General features: G+C 45.6%; 1 protein-coding gene across 1 annotated transcript in view; it reads right to left on the reverse strand.

Moving 5' to 3' along the window:
• The window catches only part of ADAMTSL1 (ADAMTS like 1), a 941,617-nt gene that overhangs the window by 331,374 nt on the left and 591,979 nt on the right, over positions 1-18,264 (reverse strand). The window contains exons 17-18 of the mRNA XM_069625973.1: positions 7,787-7,966; positions 880-1,033 (exon numbers count right to left, since the gene is read on the reverse strand). Of these exons, the coding sequence (XP_069482074.1) occupies positions 880-1,033; positions 7,787-7,966 (334 nt within the window). The remainder of the gene's footprint in view (positions 1-879; positions 1,034-7,786; positions 7,967-18,264) is intronic.

Genomic DNA, 18,264 nt, shown 5'->3' on the forward strand with positions numbered 1-18,264 from the left:
CAAATGCGCTTTGCCCCACGTTACCAACAATATCCTTTCCCTCTTTAATGAGGGGGTCCCCATACATGTGTTCTCCCCATACATCACCCTACACATCCATCATATTCCTTCTTCAATGGGAGATTTCACCAGAAAGTCTCATTTGTGCTCTCCGGAACGCCCCTCTGCACAGCCCCCCAACCCCATCACAGCCATCAGTAGGCACCTTGTTATGTGGCCACACTCATGTATCGGCATTGTTGTGTTGTGCTCGGAAACATCTGAACCACCCTCACCTGGAAAGAAACCGGAGCTCTTCACAAACACAAATGGTGGGTGAACATTGAGCACCTGTGCCCTATTCAGAGATTCACGTCTGATTTCCTGGGATCTGAAGAGTTAGGGCATCGGATGAGGAGGGCAATTCCGATGGTTTGATGGAACATGAATAAAGGGCACCAATCACATAGACGAAAGGGACCCAACAGGCAGACTCAGTATTAGATCCAGAAAACACAACATTAGATGCTTCTTAGCAGTGGAAATAAATATGTCATGCACATTGCAAAAGGTAGTACATTCTAAATGTGCCTGTGTCTAATTAAAGCCACTGGCTTGTCCTGGATGTTCTTTGGTTCAGCAGTGTTTCAGTGCAAGAAGCCTAACAGCAAGTGTGCTCTACAAATGCAAATAATATGAGCTTCACTGATGATAACTGACCCTGAGGCAGTGACAACAAGGGGGTGAAAACTGCCAATCTCTCGGTATTGGGCCAAGGAGTCCTAGACCAAAATGGACTGCTCATTCGATATACGTGAAAAGAGCCCCCAATGAGGGGCGTGTTTGGAAGAAATCACCAGACAAGAGAGTATGGGATACAACAAAAATGTGTCTACTTACTTGTACAAGGCGACACTGCACAGGGTCTGACCATCGAAGGACGGGGCGGATCTGGACATGCTGAAGAATTGAGCACCACATAGTCACCCGTTTTCATCATTTGCCTACAATGTGCACTCTGCATCTGCGTTCCATCCCCACAGCTTACCGAGCACTATTAGACAAAAAAGGACAAAAAAGGACACATTGGATTTGGTGGTTGTCTTGTAAAAGGCTTTTTGTTTCAAGGTATCCGAGGAAGCCACGCCTGGATATTTTTCAGGGTACAGCTGCAGACGGATATTGGGGTATATTTACTATAGCATTTACTTGCAATGCACTACTTGGAGGTGCCATGTTTCGCCACACAGTCCCTGTATTTCAACATATCCAAATAATGACACTGATACGATTGAATCAAAAGTTGAAATGACCATGCAAATTGTCATTTTCGTGTATTCTGAATAAAGGTAGTTAATGGGCAACAATTTGAAATTACGCACATACAATACATTTGATTTATGGTCTTTCCATCTAATGCCATTGCATCTAATGCCATTCCATCACATTTTTTTCCATCTAAAAACTTTGCATCTAATGCATTTTTTGTTTGTTTGTTTTGGGGGTGGGGGGCCATTACTCCCGTTTTTACCCTTTATAATGCACCTAAACAAAAATTAACCCTTTACCCCCTAAGAAAATGCATTAGATGCAAAGTGTTTAGATGGAAAGACCAGATACCAATACATACATACACCTGGTTCTGTAAGCATTAGAGGGGAGGAGAAAGGGAAAGATGGCGGAGGAGGAGCACGGCCTGCCTTGGAAAACGTGCAGATTAGGAGCTAAACCTCTCATTCCAGGGCACATGTAGATTCATCCCCGGTACCGGGAGGGGGCGGATTTTGGGATGGGTGGTTACATGCATCCAAGGGCTGAGATGGGAGTTAGATAACCTGTTACGCAGTAGTCTGTCACTAACTCAGGATAGAAGGGCAACAGCATCAACTAGAACGTCCAGAGAGACTGGAATCTGATCCTGATTTTTGTCCAAAGAGATTCCTATTTAACAACTGAAATAAATAAGTCAGTCAAGGCCCCATTGGTGAATTTAGAAGTTTTATTTCCTTAGAAATGTCATATTGTGAAGGGGGCTATTTCCCTCTACAGATAAAATAAATATTGTTTGTCATTCAAAGAGCAAAGATCTCCTGGAATCTGGTTCTCCGATTTTTAGGAGTTTCAGATGTGACAGAATAATTAAAATAAATGTCTGCCCTGAAGCAGCCTTGGCCAATTAATCTCACAAACACGCAGGGAGTCTTGTTAGCGTGTTCTCTTACGTACTGTCCCTTTTCTTCCATACGCTTGGCACTTTCCATGGAGACGGGGGACGGAGGGGAGCCTGTTGCCAAAGCATCCAAGCAGAAGTTTCTGGAAGGAACAATTCCGCTCTGGCATTCAGGAGGCCAGGATGGTAGCATGTGGTATGCTACAATCGACAGCAGAGCAGTGGGAACAGCAGCAAGAGGTGTGTGATTGGGCTTGGACCTGCGCGAGCATCACCCTATTAACAAAGTTCCAGGATAAGGTCAGAGCCTTGCCTTTTCGATGGCCTGACACTTTCCCCCTCTTTTATGGATAAAGAAATAACTAAGAAGAAGACACACTCTCTTAGAACACGAAGACGAGGACAGAACACCAGACCCCCAGCAAGGAAGAAACCCTGTACTGTTAAATCATTCTGGGCTTTCAGCCAGGCTGAGAAGCCTAAAGTCTGGTACCCCTTAGGGCCGACACCCTTCAGTTCAAGCAGCACATGACACTGGTAGGGAGATGGGTATCCCTCCACCTTTCATCAAGGAGGGAAATAACATTGGGCCCATGGACGTGGTTGGTGATACAGAGTGGATACAAACTCCACATCCCTTCCCTCCATCCCCTCCACCTCAACAATTGTTATCATTTGGAGGGCCTGCAAAAATGATTGCGGATAGATGCCTTAGAGGTGGCATGTCTGGAGAGACCTTCCGATGGCTTCTTCACACCCTTTTCTTTCCTGCCCAAGAAAAGAACGGCGGGATGAGGACTATACTCAACCACTCCAATTTCAAGCAATATCTTTCATATGAGAGGTTTAGGATGGTTACTCTGGGACAAATCCTGTCATCACTCAAGGAAGGAGACTGGCAGTGTGCACTGGATTTACAGGATGCATACATGGCGCTGCCGAATTCTAAACCAGACAGGAAATACCTCAGTTTCAGTAGCCATAAAATGCACAACCAGTACAAAGTCCTACCCCTCTGACTGAATTCCTCATCAAGGGTTTTTACAAAGGTGATGGATCTCACCTGTGCCAACATGAGATCCATATTTACCCATACCTGGTGATTGGCTGATTCAGGGACCTACCCTGGGCTGGTTGGTGGAATCAGTCAAGCATCTCCTCAAGCTGGCACATGCTCTGGGCCTAACCATCAAAATGGAGGAATCTACTTTCACACCGACTACATTGGCCTCATCTGGGATTGGTGGGGAAGGAAGGTTTACCCCCGCCAGAGAGGATCTTATCCTTGTGGATGTTGTCCAGGAGGTTCTTGACCAATATGCCCCTGACTGCGGTAAAGTTCCAAAGGCAGCTGGGTGTGATGGCCTCGCGCATTTTAGTTGTGCATGCATGTGAGGATGCACAATGTGAAGGACACCATTACAGCTTGCAGCGTGTAGGTTTCAAGTGCCTTGAGACACAAACTGAACGGGTAGAGGTGGGGGTGCCATCTACTCACGCACCAGGACGTTTGCCACAGACTGGGGCGTAGTGATGGTGAAGTGGGAGTATATATAGTAGCCACTCACTGATGATAATATATGAATGAATGTCTATTTGAATGATCAATATTATTTCTGTATTCTATGGTTTATTTGTATTAGCAAGACCAAAAATAAGGCAGTTTTATTATGATGAGGTTTTGCATTTCATGACTACACCAATTTATTTATAATATTTAGGTAATTTCATAAAATAATTTTAATTTTAAAAAAAACGTGGGATTTTATTTCAAGCATTGTTAAAATAGTGCTATTCTTGTGTGTTCAAGGACCTGAATTCATTGTATACATCTTGACAATACAAGGGACATGGCAACATACTCATTTCTGCCCTAACACATGGCTCCTCTACAACAAGCAGAGGCAAATGTAACATTTCATCTAAACTTCTTCTCCAAAGAAACCCGGATACAAGCTAAACCTGCAAGATGGAAGTATGCATCAAGCTTCTACTCTTAAGGAACACAGCGACTCTTGATCCATGCTAGCTTAAAAAGAAAGTTTATGTGGAACAACCACACAAAAGTGCCTTACCGCGAGTTTGGTGGTGCAGTAGAAAAGTGGCAGCAATTACATTACCAGGACTTTTTTTTTTACGGTAACGGAATCACTGCTGTTTTTACCACACAGACAAATTCCCAGTTAGGAGGAAAAGGGTAGGATTCTACTCCTGAAAAAAAGCTGGGAGTAAATCGACCAATGTTCCTTCAAAATTCGGCAGATTTACTGCTGTAAATTTACTGCTGTAAATCTGACAAAATCCCCATGGGGTCCTATGCACTCCAGAAATGGGGAATTACACCACCCTACCACCTCTCGTAATCCCGGTGGTAAGCCCATGGAACAGAGTGCTGGTAACAGCACACAATGCTGGTGTTAATTCATCAGATTTACCGCCAAATTACCACCAAGCCCACAATGAGGCAGACAGAGTTTTATTTCTTTCTGCCATTTGGATTGAATCACATCGTTGCCCCAGCACTGAGATGTAAAATGACCATGGGTTGATCATATTCAGCAGAGGTACCCAGAGACACACATTCAAACTCAACACTTTGAAGCATAGGGTCTTTCAAATGAAAAAGAAGACATTCTTGCTCGCCAACCACTTTGAAATCTCTTGAATGAACACAAGTATTAATAACAATAAATGTTTAATAAAAATCGCAAACGCCACTATAATACCCAAGTGCTAGAATAACAGAAATGAATAATACCTCGCTAATTTCAAAAACATCCTTATCACATCACATACTGTATCATAACTTACAACATTCTCGTCTAATGTGCTTAGGGTTAACATATATGTTCTATAATGTAGTCCAGATATCTTTAGGGGGATTAATTGATGGCATCAATGAAATATAGACCCCCTTGTTATTGTTATCCCGCGTTAGATCTCGTAACCATACATAATAGCCCCTTTAGCAGGCAGAAATCCAATATGCAAAAATGTACTATTCACTTCGGTACCGCAATATGCTGTGCAGGACATGGACATAGCATGTGTGGATATTCCGCACTAAGCAGTTTGCACCCCATACAAGGTGCACTCAGATTAGCATCACATGTTTTTTTACCACTGCTGGTGTGTAATGCGATCTATGCACGATTTTAAACTGGATGAATCTGAATGTAGAATTGAATGGCACTTCTTTAGTCATTTCACATGATTTGGCTACATCTCATCACTGATGTATATTCCCACATGTGAGGCCCATTCATCACATGATCTCTGCTCTGCTTTATTTACAGGTGCCTGAGCTACTGCTCATACATATATAATGGCAACATGCCTGGGAGTTCACCGTGTGCTCAAACAAGAGTGCATTGCAGGCTCAATCGGGAAAGTTGACCACTTAATACTGCAAGCTGAGCACATATGCAAATATTGCAGCGTTACTAGCGCCCCACTACCCACCCTGTCATGCACTCCAGCTAGTTTTATACATTTCCCACCTGTGAGCAGATCACAGAGATGTCTAAACCAAGCCCTTGCTATGTCACGTTTATTGTGGTATCTAGTGTAGGGGGCATGTCCAGAACACCCCAAAGTGTCAGATCTTTGCGGTATAAATCTTTAACATGTAGCTTCTACGTTGATTTCTGCCAAGGAGCAAGTGTCGCGTTCAATGGGTTGAAGGGGCGGGGCCCTTCATCGTTTCGTGGAGCTTCAACTGCACCAAGACTCATTTGGCCTGCTCCCGCCCCCTCTGCTTTACCATGGGGAAACTTCCCCGCATCATCACCCCAATATGTGATCAAATTAGACTGAACCACCAAACCATATAGCCCAGAATCGGGGGCTTGAAGACCACACTGGCAATACGGTTTAGACATATCTGCTTTTCTTATGCGCACTCTAGCCCGGCTCCAAAGGAATCGTGTCACCATCTATTCAGAGCAGTAAACAATGCATTGCCTAACACAAAGGGACATTCAGAAAATGATATACTAATTCAGGCAGCACCAACATTTAAGGTAATGCTATCCTAACCATCAGGGATCTGGGTAAAGACCAAATAGAATGCAGCGCTGCAGTGCGTCACCATCACACAGTGTGGCAGGGCCTTCAGACACAACCATGCCCAGGTATCTAATTGAGTGAGGTTCCCAACGCAAATGAAATCTACTAGCTGAGGGTTCCGTCTTGCATCTTAAGGGCAATATCAGATTTTCTCCAGACATAACTGGGTCTAGGTCAACATCTGGAATCCTAATATATAGTATTATGTCGTTGGCGCATAGGGAATGCATCCAAAATATCCGAATTCACAGAACACGCTTCACCAGAGTCATTTCTCACCAATAACATGTGCTCAGTGGATAGCACAGTTCTTATTCCTCTATTGTCCCTGTCCGCGGTCTTTTGCGAAACGTGTCTAAATTAAGTCTAATGCACATTTGATGTCCACCAACAATCTAGAGCCGTGATTTTGTTGATGTCACTGCTCGAGAAAACTTTCAGTGTAATTCAATCGTTTTGAGTACTATATGAATATTTTAAGGACTTCCAACTCTGTGGAGATGGCCATACCTTGAATATATACTTTGAATGCTTGCCATGTTGTACACGTTGAGGAAACTGAGCCAACATGTGTGTCAAAGAACAAATGAACATGGCCAAGTATATTCATCTCAAAAACAGGGTCTGCTAAGACCGCCTGTTTAAATCACCAAGGGGGTTCATTAACTCATCAGGGCTCAATGTTAGGCTGGGACAATGTAAATGTTGCTCTTGGAATCCTGGGACCCAACAGATGCTCTATTTGGGTTTTTTCTTGGAATATAGGTATCCCTGATGTGCCCTTTAATAGGTGTGGGGTTTTTGCCTGTAGACATAGCCGCAACGTCGAAGCCCAAATCGAGTGTCGTTCTGGGAGAAAGAACCGCTACCCAGGCAGCTCCTTCAAGCATTGTCATAGAGCCTAGGTGTGTGTATTGGCAAGTGCTGCACTATTGCTCTGCAGTTGTGCTGCTCGTGTTTATTGTCCCTGGATATTCAGTAACCCTATAGATGACATTTACGCAGAGTTACCATCTATCCGGGCCTGCCAGCGGGCCCCGTAATCTCTTATTAGACTCTAATGAGTTCCGAAGCCTTCACTCGTTCATGCATCCCTTCTATATAGTTTTGTGCACACACGCCATAAATTATAAAGCCTGATGAATGAATGATTCCTTAGCGGAACACAGAAAGGCGAGTGTGTTGTAACTGTGTTGTTGTTTATTACTTACATTTAATAGTAGATGCCATGCTAAGATATGTGAGGGGGTGGTGATAATCTTCTTGCAGTCCTTCTATTATGTGGTTTCCTACTGATCCCCCTCATCCCCTTCTGGTAGGTGGGGGAACTACATATACAGTCAGACAGGGCAGGTGATGTGTATGGAGGAGGTGTAGTTGAACGTCATGTTGCAAAGGCCTTTGCCCCTTTCCTGTAACAACAGCACCAATAAGGGACATATGATTTTAAAAGGGGTTACGCAACTTAGCTCTGAAACACAACTGATGGTGTGCTTGCCATTAGGTGTGCAATGGTGGTCGCTAATCAGTACACTTAGTCAATTCTTTACAATCGAGGAAGAACAATACCTGGGACCAGTCGGAAAACTGCCACTCCGGAGGGCAGTCCTCGTTCTGGCATTGTTCCTGAGCGGCGGGCATGAGTGAAGAGCAGAAGGTGTTGGGCAGCTCCAGCAGGCTTCCGTCGGACAGGCGCGTCTTGCAGGTTACGCCCCTTCTCTGAATTCCACCACCACACGTTTGGGAGCACTTTGAGAAAGAGAGACAGGCGGCAGCGGGTCAATACTTTCAGATGCCCAGGTGCACAGCCTTCAAGAGAGCCAGCAACATACATGTCAGGCAACACAAATCACTTGAGCTCTGCTTGAGTGAACCCTGCTGCTCAGCAATCAGTAATTCAATATCTTCTATAAACCATGGGTCTCAGTGTGATCTCCTTATTGCACTGGGACGTTCATCCCACTTTCATCGTAAACATTTTCTTGACAGGCCACCTTCACCGAACAGCAGCCTGTTGGGGAACAACACATGTGCATACTGTGCATACGCTGACAGACCCGGAAGTGGCGGCCCAGGGTGTGGTAAGGCGGAGATTTACGGCTTAGGGTGTGTGTGTGTGTGTGTGTGTGTGTGCGTGTAAGTGCGTTTATGCATGTTGTATACGTTGGGAGGAGGGGGGAGCGGGTCAGGATTACAGGGCAGTCTCTGTGCTGTGCCGAGGGCTGAAGAATGAAGGAAGAGATGAAGATGGTTTGCATCATTGTAGATATGTGCCAATTTGTGAACAGCTCACTGGTTAGGAAAGTTGAGATGGTCTTCTTCGGGACAGAAAGGCCGTGAGTACAGTGTGGCAAATCAACTTCCAGGGCACCAGTGGTCCAGGGGTAGAAAAAAAGTTTCTAAACCATCAATGAGCACCACACCTCTAGTACACCACAATAGATCCAAACAGATTGGAAACACAAGCAAATTATAAACCTCCTTGTCCAATTGTGGTAACGTAGACGGAACGGCAGGCTTATCTCCGTTGGTTAGTTGCAACACAGCAAAAATACAATTATTTACCAATGATAAAATGGTCTGTCTAATCAAGGTTGTATAAAAATATCTACTTTATTATTATCACAACAGACAGTTCTAGCACACTACAAAATTCAACCCACCCTGTAAAGCAATGCAGAAGACAGACAGTTTCAAGAAAGAAAAGGGGTGCACTCTGGATACTGACAAGAGAGTAGTTGGTAAAGAAATTAATCGCAATAGTTGAAGGATACTTGGTTTCAACACAAAGGGAGCAATGGGTCGTGAAATGTCACTAGGGACCTTCACAGAAGGCCCCGGGGGGTTGGGGAGAGCAGAAGCAGAAACACAATGTACCCTGTGCTTTTAGAGGTTCTTGGTGCTCGGCAGGGTCGAGTCGGTTTCAGGGCCCTTTGCAGCTCCTGCGACAGAGTACAAGATGGGAGACAGCTGCAGGTATCAGGCGGCAGGCAGTTCGGCAAGCAAGGCTGGACGGGCGGCTTCAGGCTGGCCTTCACGGCGGCTCAGGGTCAGGAATCGTTGTCTCAGTGTTCGTCGGCGGGTCTGAAGCACTGGTCGAGGTGACTCAGACAGTGCTGATAGCTGCTTGTCGATGCACTCCTCCTAGCATCTTCACCGGGATTGTGTCGTCCTTTAAGGTGGACGGCCCAAAGCCAGAGAGAGTGTTGCAGGCATCTGCCTTGTCCTTGGTTTGCTTCAGAACTCTCTGGCACTTGGCCAGCCTAGGAATCTTGCTTGCAGAGCCTAGCCGGGCACGCTTTGTGGGCTGGCTGGGTACCGGTTCTGGAGCTGCTGGAGGGTCCTCTGCATTCAGTATCCCCCACTGTTTCCTGGGAGATGTTTAGAGGAGGACTCTTGCTTCCTTCTTTGGAAATCCTGGTCTTCCTTCCCTGGAGGAAGCTGTAAGGCACATTGTACCTTCAGCCGGGATCCAAATTAGTTGTTCTTGTTACTCCTTGCAAAGTCTTCAGATGATCTGCCTAAAAGAGGGGCTCAGCCCTCTTTTAAAGCCAAATGTGTTGCAGTGATTGGTGTAGGATAAGCCTACCTTAATGAACCAATCCTAATTAACTCTGATTAGAGGAGCTAAAGGGATGCCGCCTATGTAAAAAAACAGATGTGGTCGAAACACTGAGACACCTGATGATAAGCTGTCCCAATACAAAACAAAACAGATCTATATATCTCCTACCACTGATCACAAACCCGTGGATGATACAAGAAGATGACTTGTGGAACAGATTAATTTCAGGAGAAACCACAAGATGGACGGTGGCCATGGTTAACTTAATTGAACTCGCATTCCGCCTGATCAACCAGACATTGACTCCATCAGCAATCCAGCTGAATGGAGACTAATTGAACGGATTAGCGTGAAGAAGGTTTGTGTCTGACCACATCCGAGACACCTGAGGATAGAGACGAATGTTTGGGCGGCACCTAGAATCTGAGTTACCTAGCTTGTTGGAAATGTTGATAAAATTCAGGTGTTCCTTGAATAAACTCAACAAAAAAAAATAATAATAATAACTCTGATTAGTATGCAAATTTGCCACCAGCAGCTAACAAAGGACTGGCTGATCCTTGGAGCCTTTGTTAGTTCATTAGGCTGGCCATGGCAGGAGGAAGGTTTTGCCTCCCCCTTCTGAGATGCCTTGATGTACTCTTGGCTGTCATATTCCAACTAAATATGACAGAGGGGACGGCACCTATAGGCTGTGTCCACCCAGAGTACACTATGTGTATGTCGTGCAGTGTGCATAGGAAAATGTGTGCAGATTAGAACCCACACAATTTCCGGAGGTTGATCTACCATCATTCAATTTCATTTAAAATGTCAAAATAACCCAGGCAGGTACACACTCACTCTGCAGATGGTCGACTACCTCACATACAGAGAAGCGGTTGAAGGCCTGATAATGGTTTGGGGCAGATAATATATTAAAAAGCCCATGATCTGTTTCATGGGGGAATATTGGTTGGGGTGGTTGGAGGCAGAGAAATCTATCATTTCTACCAGGTAGCAGGGATGTGGTGCAAGTACTAGCTCTCTTCTCCATGAGTCACGGGTAAGTACCTTTGGTTGAGTACTATTTTGTAGGCAAGATATGGGAATAACAAACATACGTCTTTGAAGCACTTTCAAATAAAATGATGAGATGGAATCCAGGGATACGTTTGCCTGGGAAAAAGTAGCTAGGGGGTGACATTTCCCAAACTTGCATTCCCACGAAAATCAAGCATATTCCCCAAATATTCTAGGACTGGAAATAGAATAGTAATTCACACCCGTCCTACAATATGTGGGTGAAGGCTTTTATGGGTGCAGGGAGACACAATCCTTTACCTGGTGACTTTTTCCCAGGGGACATTTTCGCACAGAACCTGTGACATGACAGTGCAACAATCAGCTTTAGGCCATCCAAGCATGCCAAAGAGCGAGACACTAAGAAGAGTCAACCTAGCCAGTGAGCTCAGTGAATTGGGTGCTGTTTTAGAGGGAAGAGTGCAACCTGCATTTACAGTCTCCAAATACGGCAGGGGCAAGGCAATTTCTTCATCCCTCCACGAATGAGAAATTGAGTAATAACTCCTACTACTATAGCATTTAGGCGCAAGGGAAATCCAACATAAAGTGTTACAAAACATATTATTATTATAAATTCTTTTTTGTTATTATTGGAGCTAGCAAGAGGTGGGATGTTAGGACTCCTATGTAACCTGGAGTTTTCTAACTCAGGAAGCACTGAGTCTGAATGTATTGCAGTGACTGTTAGTAGGTATGGAAAGAGTCTAGCCTACGAAAACTGCATGAAGATTTACATGTTCACTGCCTTTCCTCATTGCAGATAGACAATGCTGTGCTGGCCATGATCTTTTTTGGGTGGATAGCTCACCAGTAAAGTGCTCACTTCATGCGCGGGGGCCCAGCCTGCATTTCCAGGTCTGAATCCCACAGCAGGGTCAAATTAGCCTTTCATCCTTCCATGGTAGATAACGGGAGTACCATCACACGGGGTAATAATAACACTTGTTATAGTGCTTAGGAGCAGTAGAAATATGGTATCAATAAGGAATCAATAAGAACACATATTATTAGTCTTAAGCTACAGGCCTATCCTCTAGTTGGCAGGCGAGTCATGCATCCCTGTCCGAGATGTTGGTGGCCACGCAGGACTTGTGCTTTAGTGTATCTTGGGTTTGCCTATCGTTTGTGTGCAACTCATACGATTGGAACTTTTCCCATGCAGGCCTTCAATTGCAGGCAGTGTTCGAGATTCCCGTTAGTCTTCTTTCTATGTTCTTCCCTTGGTTATTGTGCCAGAGTGTGGCAAAGCAAAGGATACTTAGATGCTGAAACAGCTTCCTTGGCTGAGGTGTAGAAGAATTACATCAAACCAAAGAGTGTTCACTGCGGGCTCATGCAGTTACTCAAAGCGCATCAGCGGTCACAGAGCCCCATATTCAGCAGCGATGCTTAAGGCTGGTAGATGAATCATAGCAGTTCCTGTACACACCTTTCCTGACAACGCTATGGAAACCGTGCCCTGGTGCCCCTTTATTTATTTATTTATTTACACTTATAAAGCGTGCAGCGGCCTTGAGCATCGTACCGCTGTTACGGGATATTCACTTAGATACAGTTTACATAAAATCAGACTGATCAGAAGGCGTCACAGAGGTTCACAACAAAATGCAGTATGAATGTTCCATGGTTGCGGGGGAACACCTTCAAGTACAGTCTGGTTGAAGAGCTTAGTTGTCAGCGCCTTTGTGAACACAGTGAAAACTTGTTGTATAGACCCCAAGAGGAAGATTGACCAGCATCTGAGGACTCCTACACATCCATCAGGGGAGAAGAAATGCCAGGTGTGGGTGGCTCTTCCAAAGACCCACACACACCTGGTTTCTAGGGTAACCACTGATTATTTCGACAACTTACATTTGGATTCATTTAGTATTCATGCAGCTTTTCGGATATCCTGAAAACATGGAATGGAAGCCGTTCTTGAGAACAGCACTTGGAAATCCTTGCAATAGTGTCTGGAGAGCAAAGGAATGTCAGGGCTCGCTGGCACTGCGACCTCCACGATTAGCGCCATATAAATCTAACTTTTGATGGACAGTAGCTTCAAAAAATAAGCGAGGAAATACATTGATGCTGAAGGTCAGTGTGTCCATAGCCAAACCGGGAGACAGAAAGAATATATGTTTTCGATTAAAAACTAACAACCTAATATATATAAAGAAGAAGAAAAATCGCGGAATACTTTTGTTCAGAATTACACATTTTCTGGGATATCCATGTATGCTGATAAGTGATGCCCCCCTTTGTTGCTCAAAGGCATCTGTTCATGAGTATCTTCTGGCATCACAGCCACACAGACCCTTGTGTGACACGTCCCCCACGCCCCGAGCTCTCCCACAAAGGACGGGCCATCCAAGCTAGAGTAGTGCAAATGCAAGGTCGGGGAAAAAGGCCAAACGCAAAAGGTCCAATATTTCACTTTCGAGCCTCTTGTAATTTCCCATGGTATTGCGAAACCTGCACACTTTACGATCACCGGCTTCCTTAGTTTCTAGACCTAAAATAGTTACTGCAATATTAATTTATTTATTCTGATTTTGCATTGACACAATACATGCCCTGAGGTTGCAGCTTCAGGTGGCTTTATACTACAAGCTTTACATATGAAAACGAGGCTCACCAAATCTGCAATCTGAAGTGACAGCACAGGTAAGATGTCAGTGCATGGGCCGGCAGGAGATGAGGGTTGAGGGAGACCTTAGATCTAAATATATGCACCCCAGGGTGCTACAGCAGCAGACACAGGGCCAGACACAGCAAGCAGATGTGCTTGGCTAAATGATATTCGCTGGGTCAGAAAGAGCCATTTGAGTTCATGCTATCCATTGCAAAATGCAGTGGTCATCTAGCAATTCAATGTAGTGTGGGTCGCGCATGCAATTTAATAAATAATTGCCGCGCAACCGCGGCCATTCATTGGTCAAGGCCTGCACGGACAATCAGGAAGTGGGCCAACAAGAGTTTCACTGAAGCATAGAACAGGTCTGCACTCCCCCTCAAACGCCCCCCCCCCACCACACCCGGATCAACCCACTGGACTGCTGTATCACCCATGCTCATCATGCTGGAGACCGTTCCCCCGCCATTTTAAGGGCAAGGAGTAGCAGTTGTCGTTGACTTGCCAGCCGAGGTCAATCTTGTACCCTTTATTATCGAAAATTGACAAAAACATTCTGAAGAATACTTTTTGACGATTGTTTGACGAATTGTTATGATATACTTGAATAAGTACACAGGGTTAGACAAAGGTCAGCAAACAAGAGGAGATAAGACTAGGGCGGGAAAAGTGGGAAAGGGCAGCATGGGAATGAAAGGTTCGTGGAGAGCAGAACCCACATTTAAAAAAGAAAAAGAAAGCAATTTGTCCAAAAAAACAATAATCCAAAAAAGCCAATATTGGGTGATTCGTCGGAATGAGCAATTCCTCATTCCAACAGGTCACCAAGAGGTGCAGGGCTTAGAGAGTAGTCTAATCACTGGGTGACTCACTGAGCAGCAAGTGCATAACCTTAATACATCACATCCACATCCGGATAGTCTCCAAGAGCTAAGATCACTGATGCAAACAGTGGTTAGACTGCTTCCTGGCAGCAAGGCTGGAGAGAGCTGAAGTGGCAATCATGAACCACACTGCCCTATTCAGGGATTCGAATCCATATGTAGAATCACGGAAAGTAGCCCCAGGCGAAGCCTGTTGTCCTGGAGACGGCATCCAAGTGGCTGAGACTGATGCTTCTCAGCTAAGTTCAGTATCCAGTCTGCAGGCGCTTGGATGCACTTATCCACGTCCTTTGGGCCGTGTGCAATTTCTTTACGATTCGGTCATTCAACGCGGCGCGACATCTGTAAACAAGACGCCCCATTCTGCTGGCTTTGTCCCAGACTTCAAGGATTTTAAATAAACACTGCTTTATTTATAGGGCTTCTTCTTAATCATTTGGAGAGCCATAAAGTTTGACAACAATAAACGGAACCGCCAAGAAATGGAAGGCTTTTAAACCTGGCCAAAATTGCGTGTCCCCTCTTTTCCCCTCGTTCTATATTTTACGAGGAGATGAAAATTGAATTCGTAAACCTTTGTAGTGAAATCACTCAAGCCTTAATCTTTCCCCTAGCAGGAGGGTATTCTGATTTGAAAGTTTGATGCTGTAAGGCAGACAGACCTACAGAAATGGCAAACGGGAAGCGCCTTCGACCTCTATGAAAAGGATTACAGGCTGAAGCCAACCCGCTTGTGCGTGGTAAATGGCACACGTGTTCCAGAAAGACAAAACCAGCAACAGGTGACCTGGGGTCATTCCTTCCCCAAACATATGCAGAGAGAGATATAGAAAGTACTAGGGTGCCTGAGCGAGTGTGGTAGTATTACTGCCAACAGAAATGTGAGGGAGAAAAAAATCAGGGTAGCGTCTACGCTGACAAGTTCTCCATAAATTCAGCCCAATGAAAAGGAGTTTTGTAGTCTAACTCGAAACGTGGTGGTGATCAACATTCATGCTAACCCATGACTGGTGCAAGGGGATCTGAAACAAAATGAGGACGGAACTTCAATATTATGCAGTGTAGCATCACACTGCGGGCCCATCCACCGCACCATGGGACATCCCAAGAGTGGAGGAAAGGAGAAGGGACGTAAGTGGACTGAAGGTTACCGCCCAGGACTGATATGGCTGCTTCTCACTCTCTGCTGAGGCAGGAGCTTGGCATAAATTGGATCCAGGATACGATAACTTGATTTTGCTACGGCATTCGATAAACCATACTTTTCCCATTTGGAGTCTTTCTTTCTCTGCCTTGGGCTCAAGTGACTCCAGAGGGCCTGAAAACTGCAGCGCCTTGGCCAGTCGAGCCATGCATCGCAGGCCTAAAGCCACTGGTTCTGTTGAGAACCCTCAGAGACCTGCCAAAATCGCCACACTTGAGGGGCTCAGAATGCCTTAAGCACTGAAAGACCTTCTTTAATTGCTAGACTGCTTACAAAAAAGACTTCAGACAACTCTTACGTATCTGGCGAACAATATATTTTAATTATAATATGAGAAAACCACGTGTGTATCTGTTTGGCAACAATGATAAATGTGGTGGGCTGTACCCGGCCACAAGAATACACTGTCTGAGTTAACAGGCCCATGCAAAGCAAATGCCTTTAACGAGGGTTGGCAGTGCCGTTACTGCTCACGACAAACTGCTATTGCCACTACCACCTGCGGCAAGCGATAAGATTCTGAATAATGAAGATCATAAGGATTTATGAAAATAAGTCAGCGTGTAGGGATGCTTTCGTAGATCAATTTAAAACCCCAATCAAATATTGAAAAGCAAAAAAGAGCTCAAAGCATAGAGTCCATTTTTCCTTTCCAGAGTGGGAGCAGAGGCGTGGCACATGGAAGGCAATACAATGAGACAAAGGTACGTTTCATTTTTATTAAAAGTAGGGGGGTTTGACAGAGAGGAACGGGTGATGGACAGGAGGAGAGGAAGAAAGATTCCAGCTGGAGGAGAAGGTGAGTGGATGGTGGTGCAGAGCTGCCTAGACACTGGCGCACAGCCTGCGTAGATTGCCCCACGGCTTTAAGTTAGTATCTATAGACGGTTAGAATGTGGTCATTGACATGCAGATTATGCAAGCGTTCTACGTTTCTTGATTGGCTCCCACAGAGAGGAGCTGTTCTAATGAGGCTATTTTGCAGTGTGTGCGTGCTGGAAATGGTGATAACAGCCCGCTGCCCAATTTAAGAGCCACAAGCACCTTCTGAATAGTTTTATCACCTCACTTATTTATTGGGGAATTTTATAAAGCCCTAAACATTGCCTCACGGCCCCTTCAGATTGCTCAAAAGTCCAGCAGATTCTGCGGTAACTAACTGTCCACACAACTGGAGTCTAATCAGATACAAATAATCCCTCTATTTGTCTGTTTCTGGCATTGCTGTTTGCTGAAAGGTGAGCATTCTGTGTGTGTTCCTTAGCTGCAATAGGTTCCACTGCAGCCCCAGATATCCTAGACATGACAAGACTATAGGTCCTCATTCTAAGTCAGCTGGTCTGGTAAAAAAGTACCGGTATTCGTGGCTACCTGCACTTTACTGGACCGGCCGACTACGGGAATGCCGGTGGGGCACCTGGCTTACCTCCAGCTAAGAGCTGGAGATAAGGCAGGCGACCCACCGGCATGAAAAGACGTCATTGCCGGCACTGACATTGCCAGTGCCAGTAATCATGGCAAATCCTGTTGGCTTGGGCTCCTGAGTTCCCTTTGCTGCCGGCCGGGTCCGCCGCTCCTCTTGCCTGCTGCTGGTCCGGGACTACCACACCTTCCTCTCTTCTGGGCCTGTGTTGCTCGCCGATCCTCTCCGCAGACCGCTGTTAGCTTCGCTGGACTCTCCTCACTGTCTGCGCTGCTGGGCTCGCCTTCCCTGTTCCACCTCTGCTGCCACCGCAGCTGTGCGTCTTCTGGTCGTCGCTCTGCGGGGTCCTCCCCACTCCACTGCTGCCGGGCTCCTCGACCCTCCTTCACACCGGGTGACGTTTTTGCTGCTGGGCTCACTGGCCCGCCGTCTTGCAGGGGTACGTCCCCTTCACTGCTGCGCGCCGTTTGCCTGACAGAATACTTTGTTGCCTCTGCTGGGTTTTTTCCACACGCCAGCCCTCTTCGATGGGCACATCTTTCCTGGCACAACGTGGTGTACGTTGGCCCCTCCCCTTCCCCTTTCTTCCCGCTCCCTCCCACTGTTCTGTGTCCTCCTCTCCTTAAAGGGGCTCTGCCCTTTATTCACTCACAACAAATCCCCTCATGGAGTCCTATCGGACTCCATGAATGGGGATTTACACCATCCCTCCGGCACTCGTAATCCAGCGGCAATGTCGCCGGATGGGATGCCGAAAACGGTAACAACTTTTGCCGGTATTCTGGCGGCTCTACTACCAGGATACCGGCATAGTTGGAACGAGAGCCAATGTTTGTTATGTTGTACTTTTGTGTTGAAGTGTATGTTAATGATTGTTGTTACTTGTAATGGTGTGAGCTTTATTCCTGTCCTTTAGTGAGAGCACGAAGTCTACTGGGGCTTTTGTGGCTGCACTTCACATATAACAGCTAAAACGCATTGGATTTGCTTGTTTTGACCGAGATTAACCATCAAACCCTTTTCTAAACCTGACTAAAAGAGCTCAGAATAGATGGAGCAATAAACTCACTTTCCATGAACACAGTATTTTTTGTCTTCAGTCTGGGTTTCACAGACCCATGGCATGTTTTGCAAAGTCTGCCAATTCCCGGCTAGACTCGCTGAGATGTATCAAGCCTAAAATGGTTGGCGTCAACGTTTGACAATTGGGAAATACTTCTGCTCAATCAACGCGACTCTTTGTTAATCATGAGTAGGTATGAAGGCCTGACTGATGTATGTGAATGCGG

Source organism: Ambystoma mexicanum, chromosome 6p (genome assembly GCF_040938575.1).
Source record: "Ambystoma mexicanum isolate Mex_15411 chromosome 6p, UKY_AmexF1_1, whole genome shotgun sequence".
NCBI lineage: Eukaryota > Metazoa > Chordata > Amphibia > Caudata > Ambystomatidae > Ambystoma > Ambystoma mexicanum.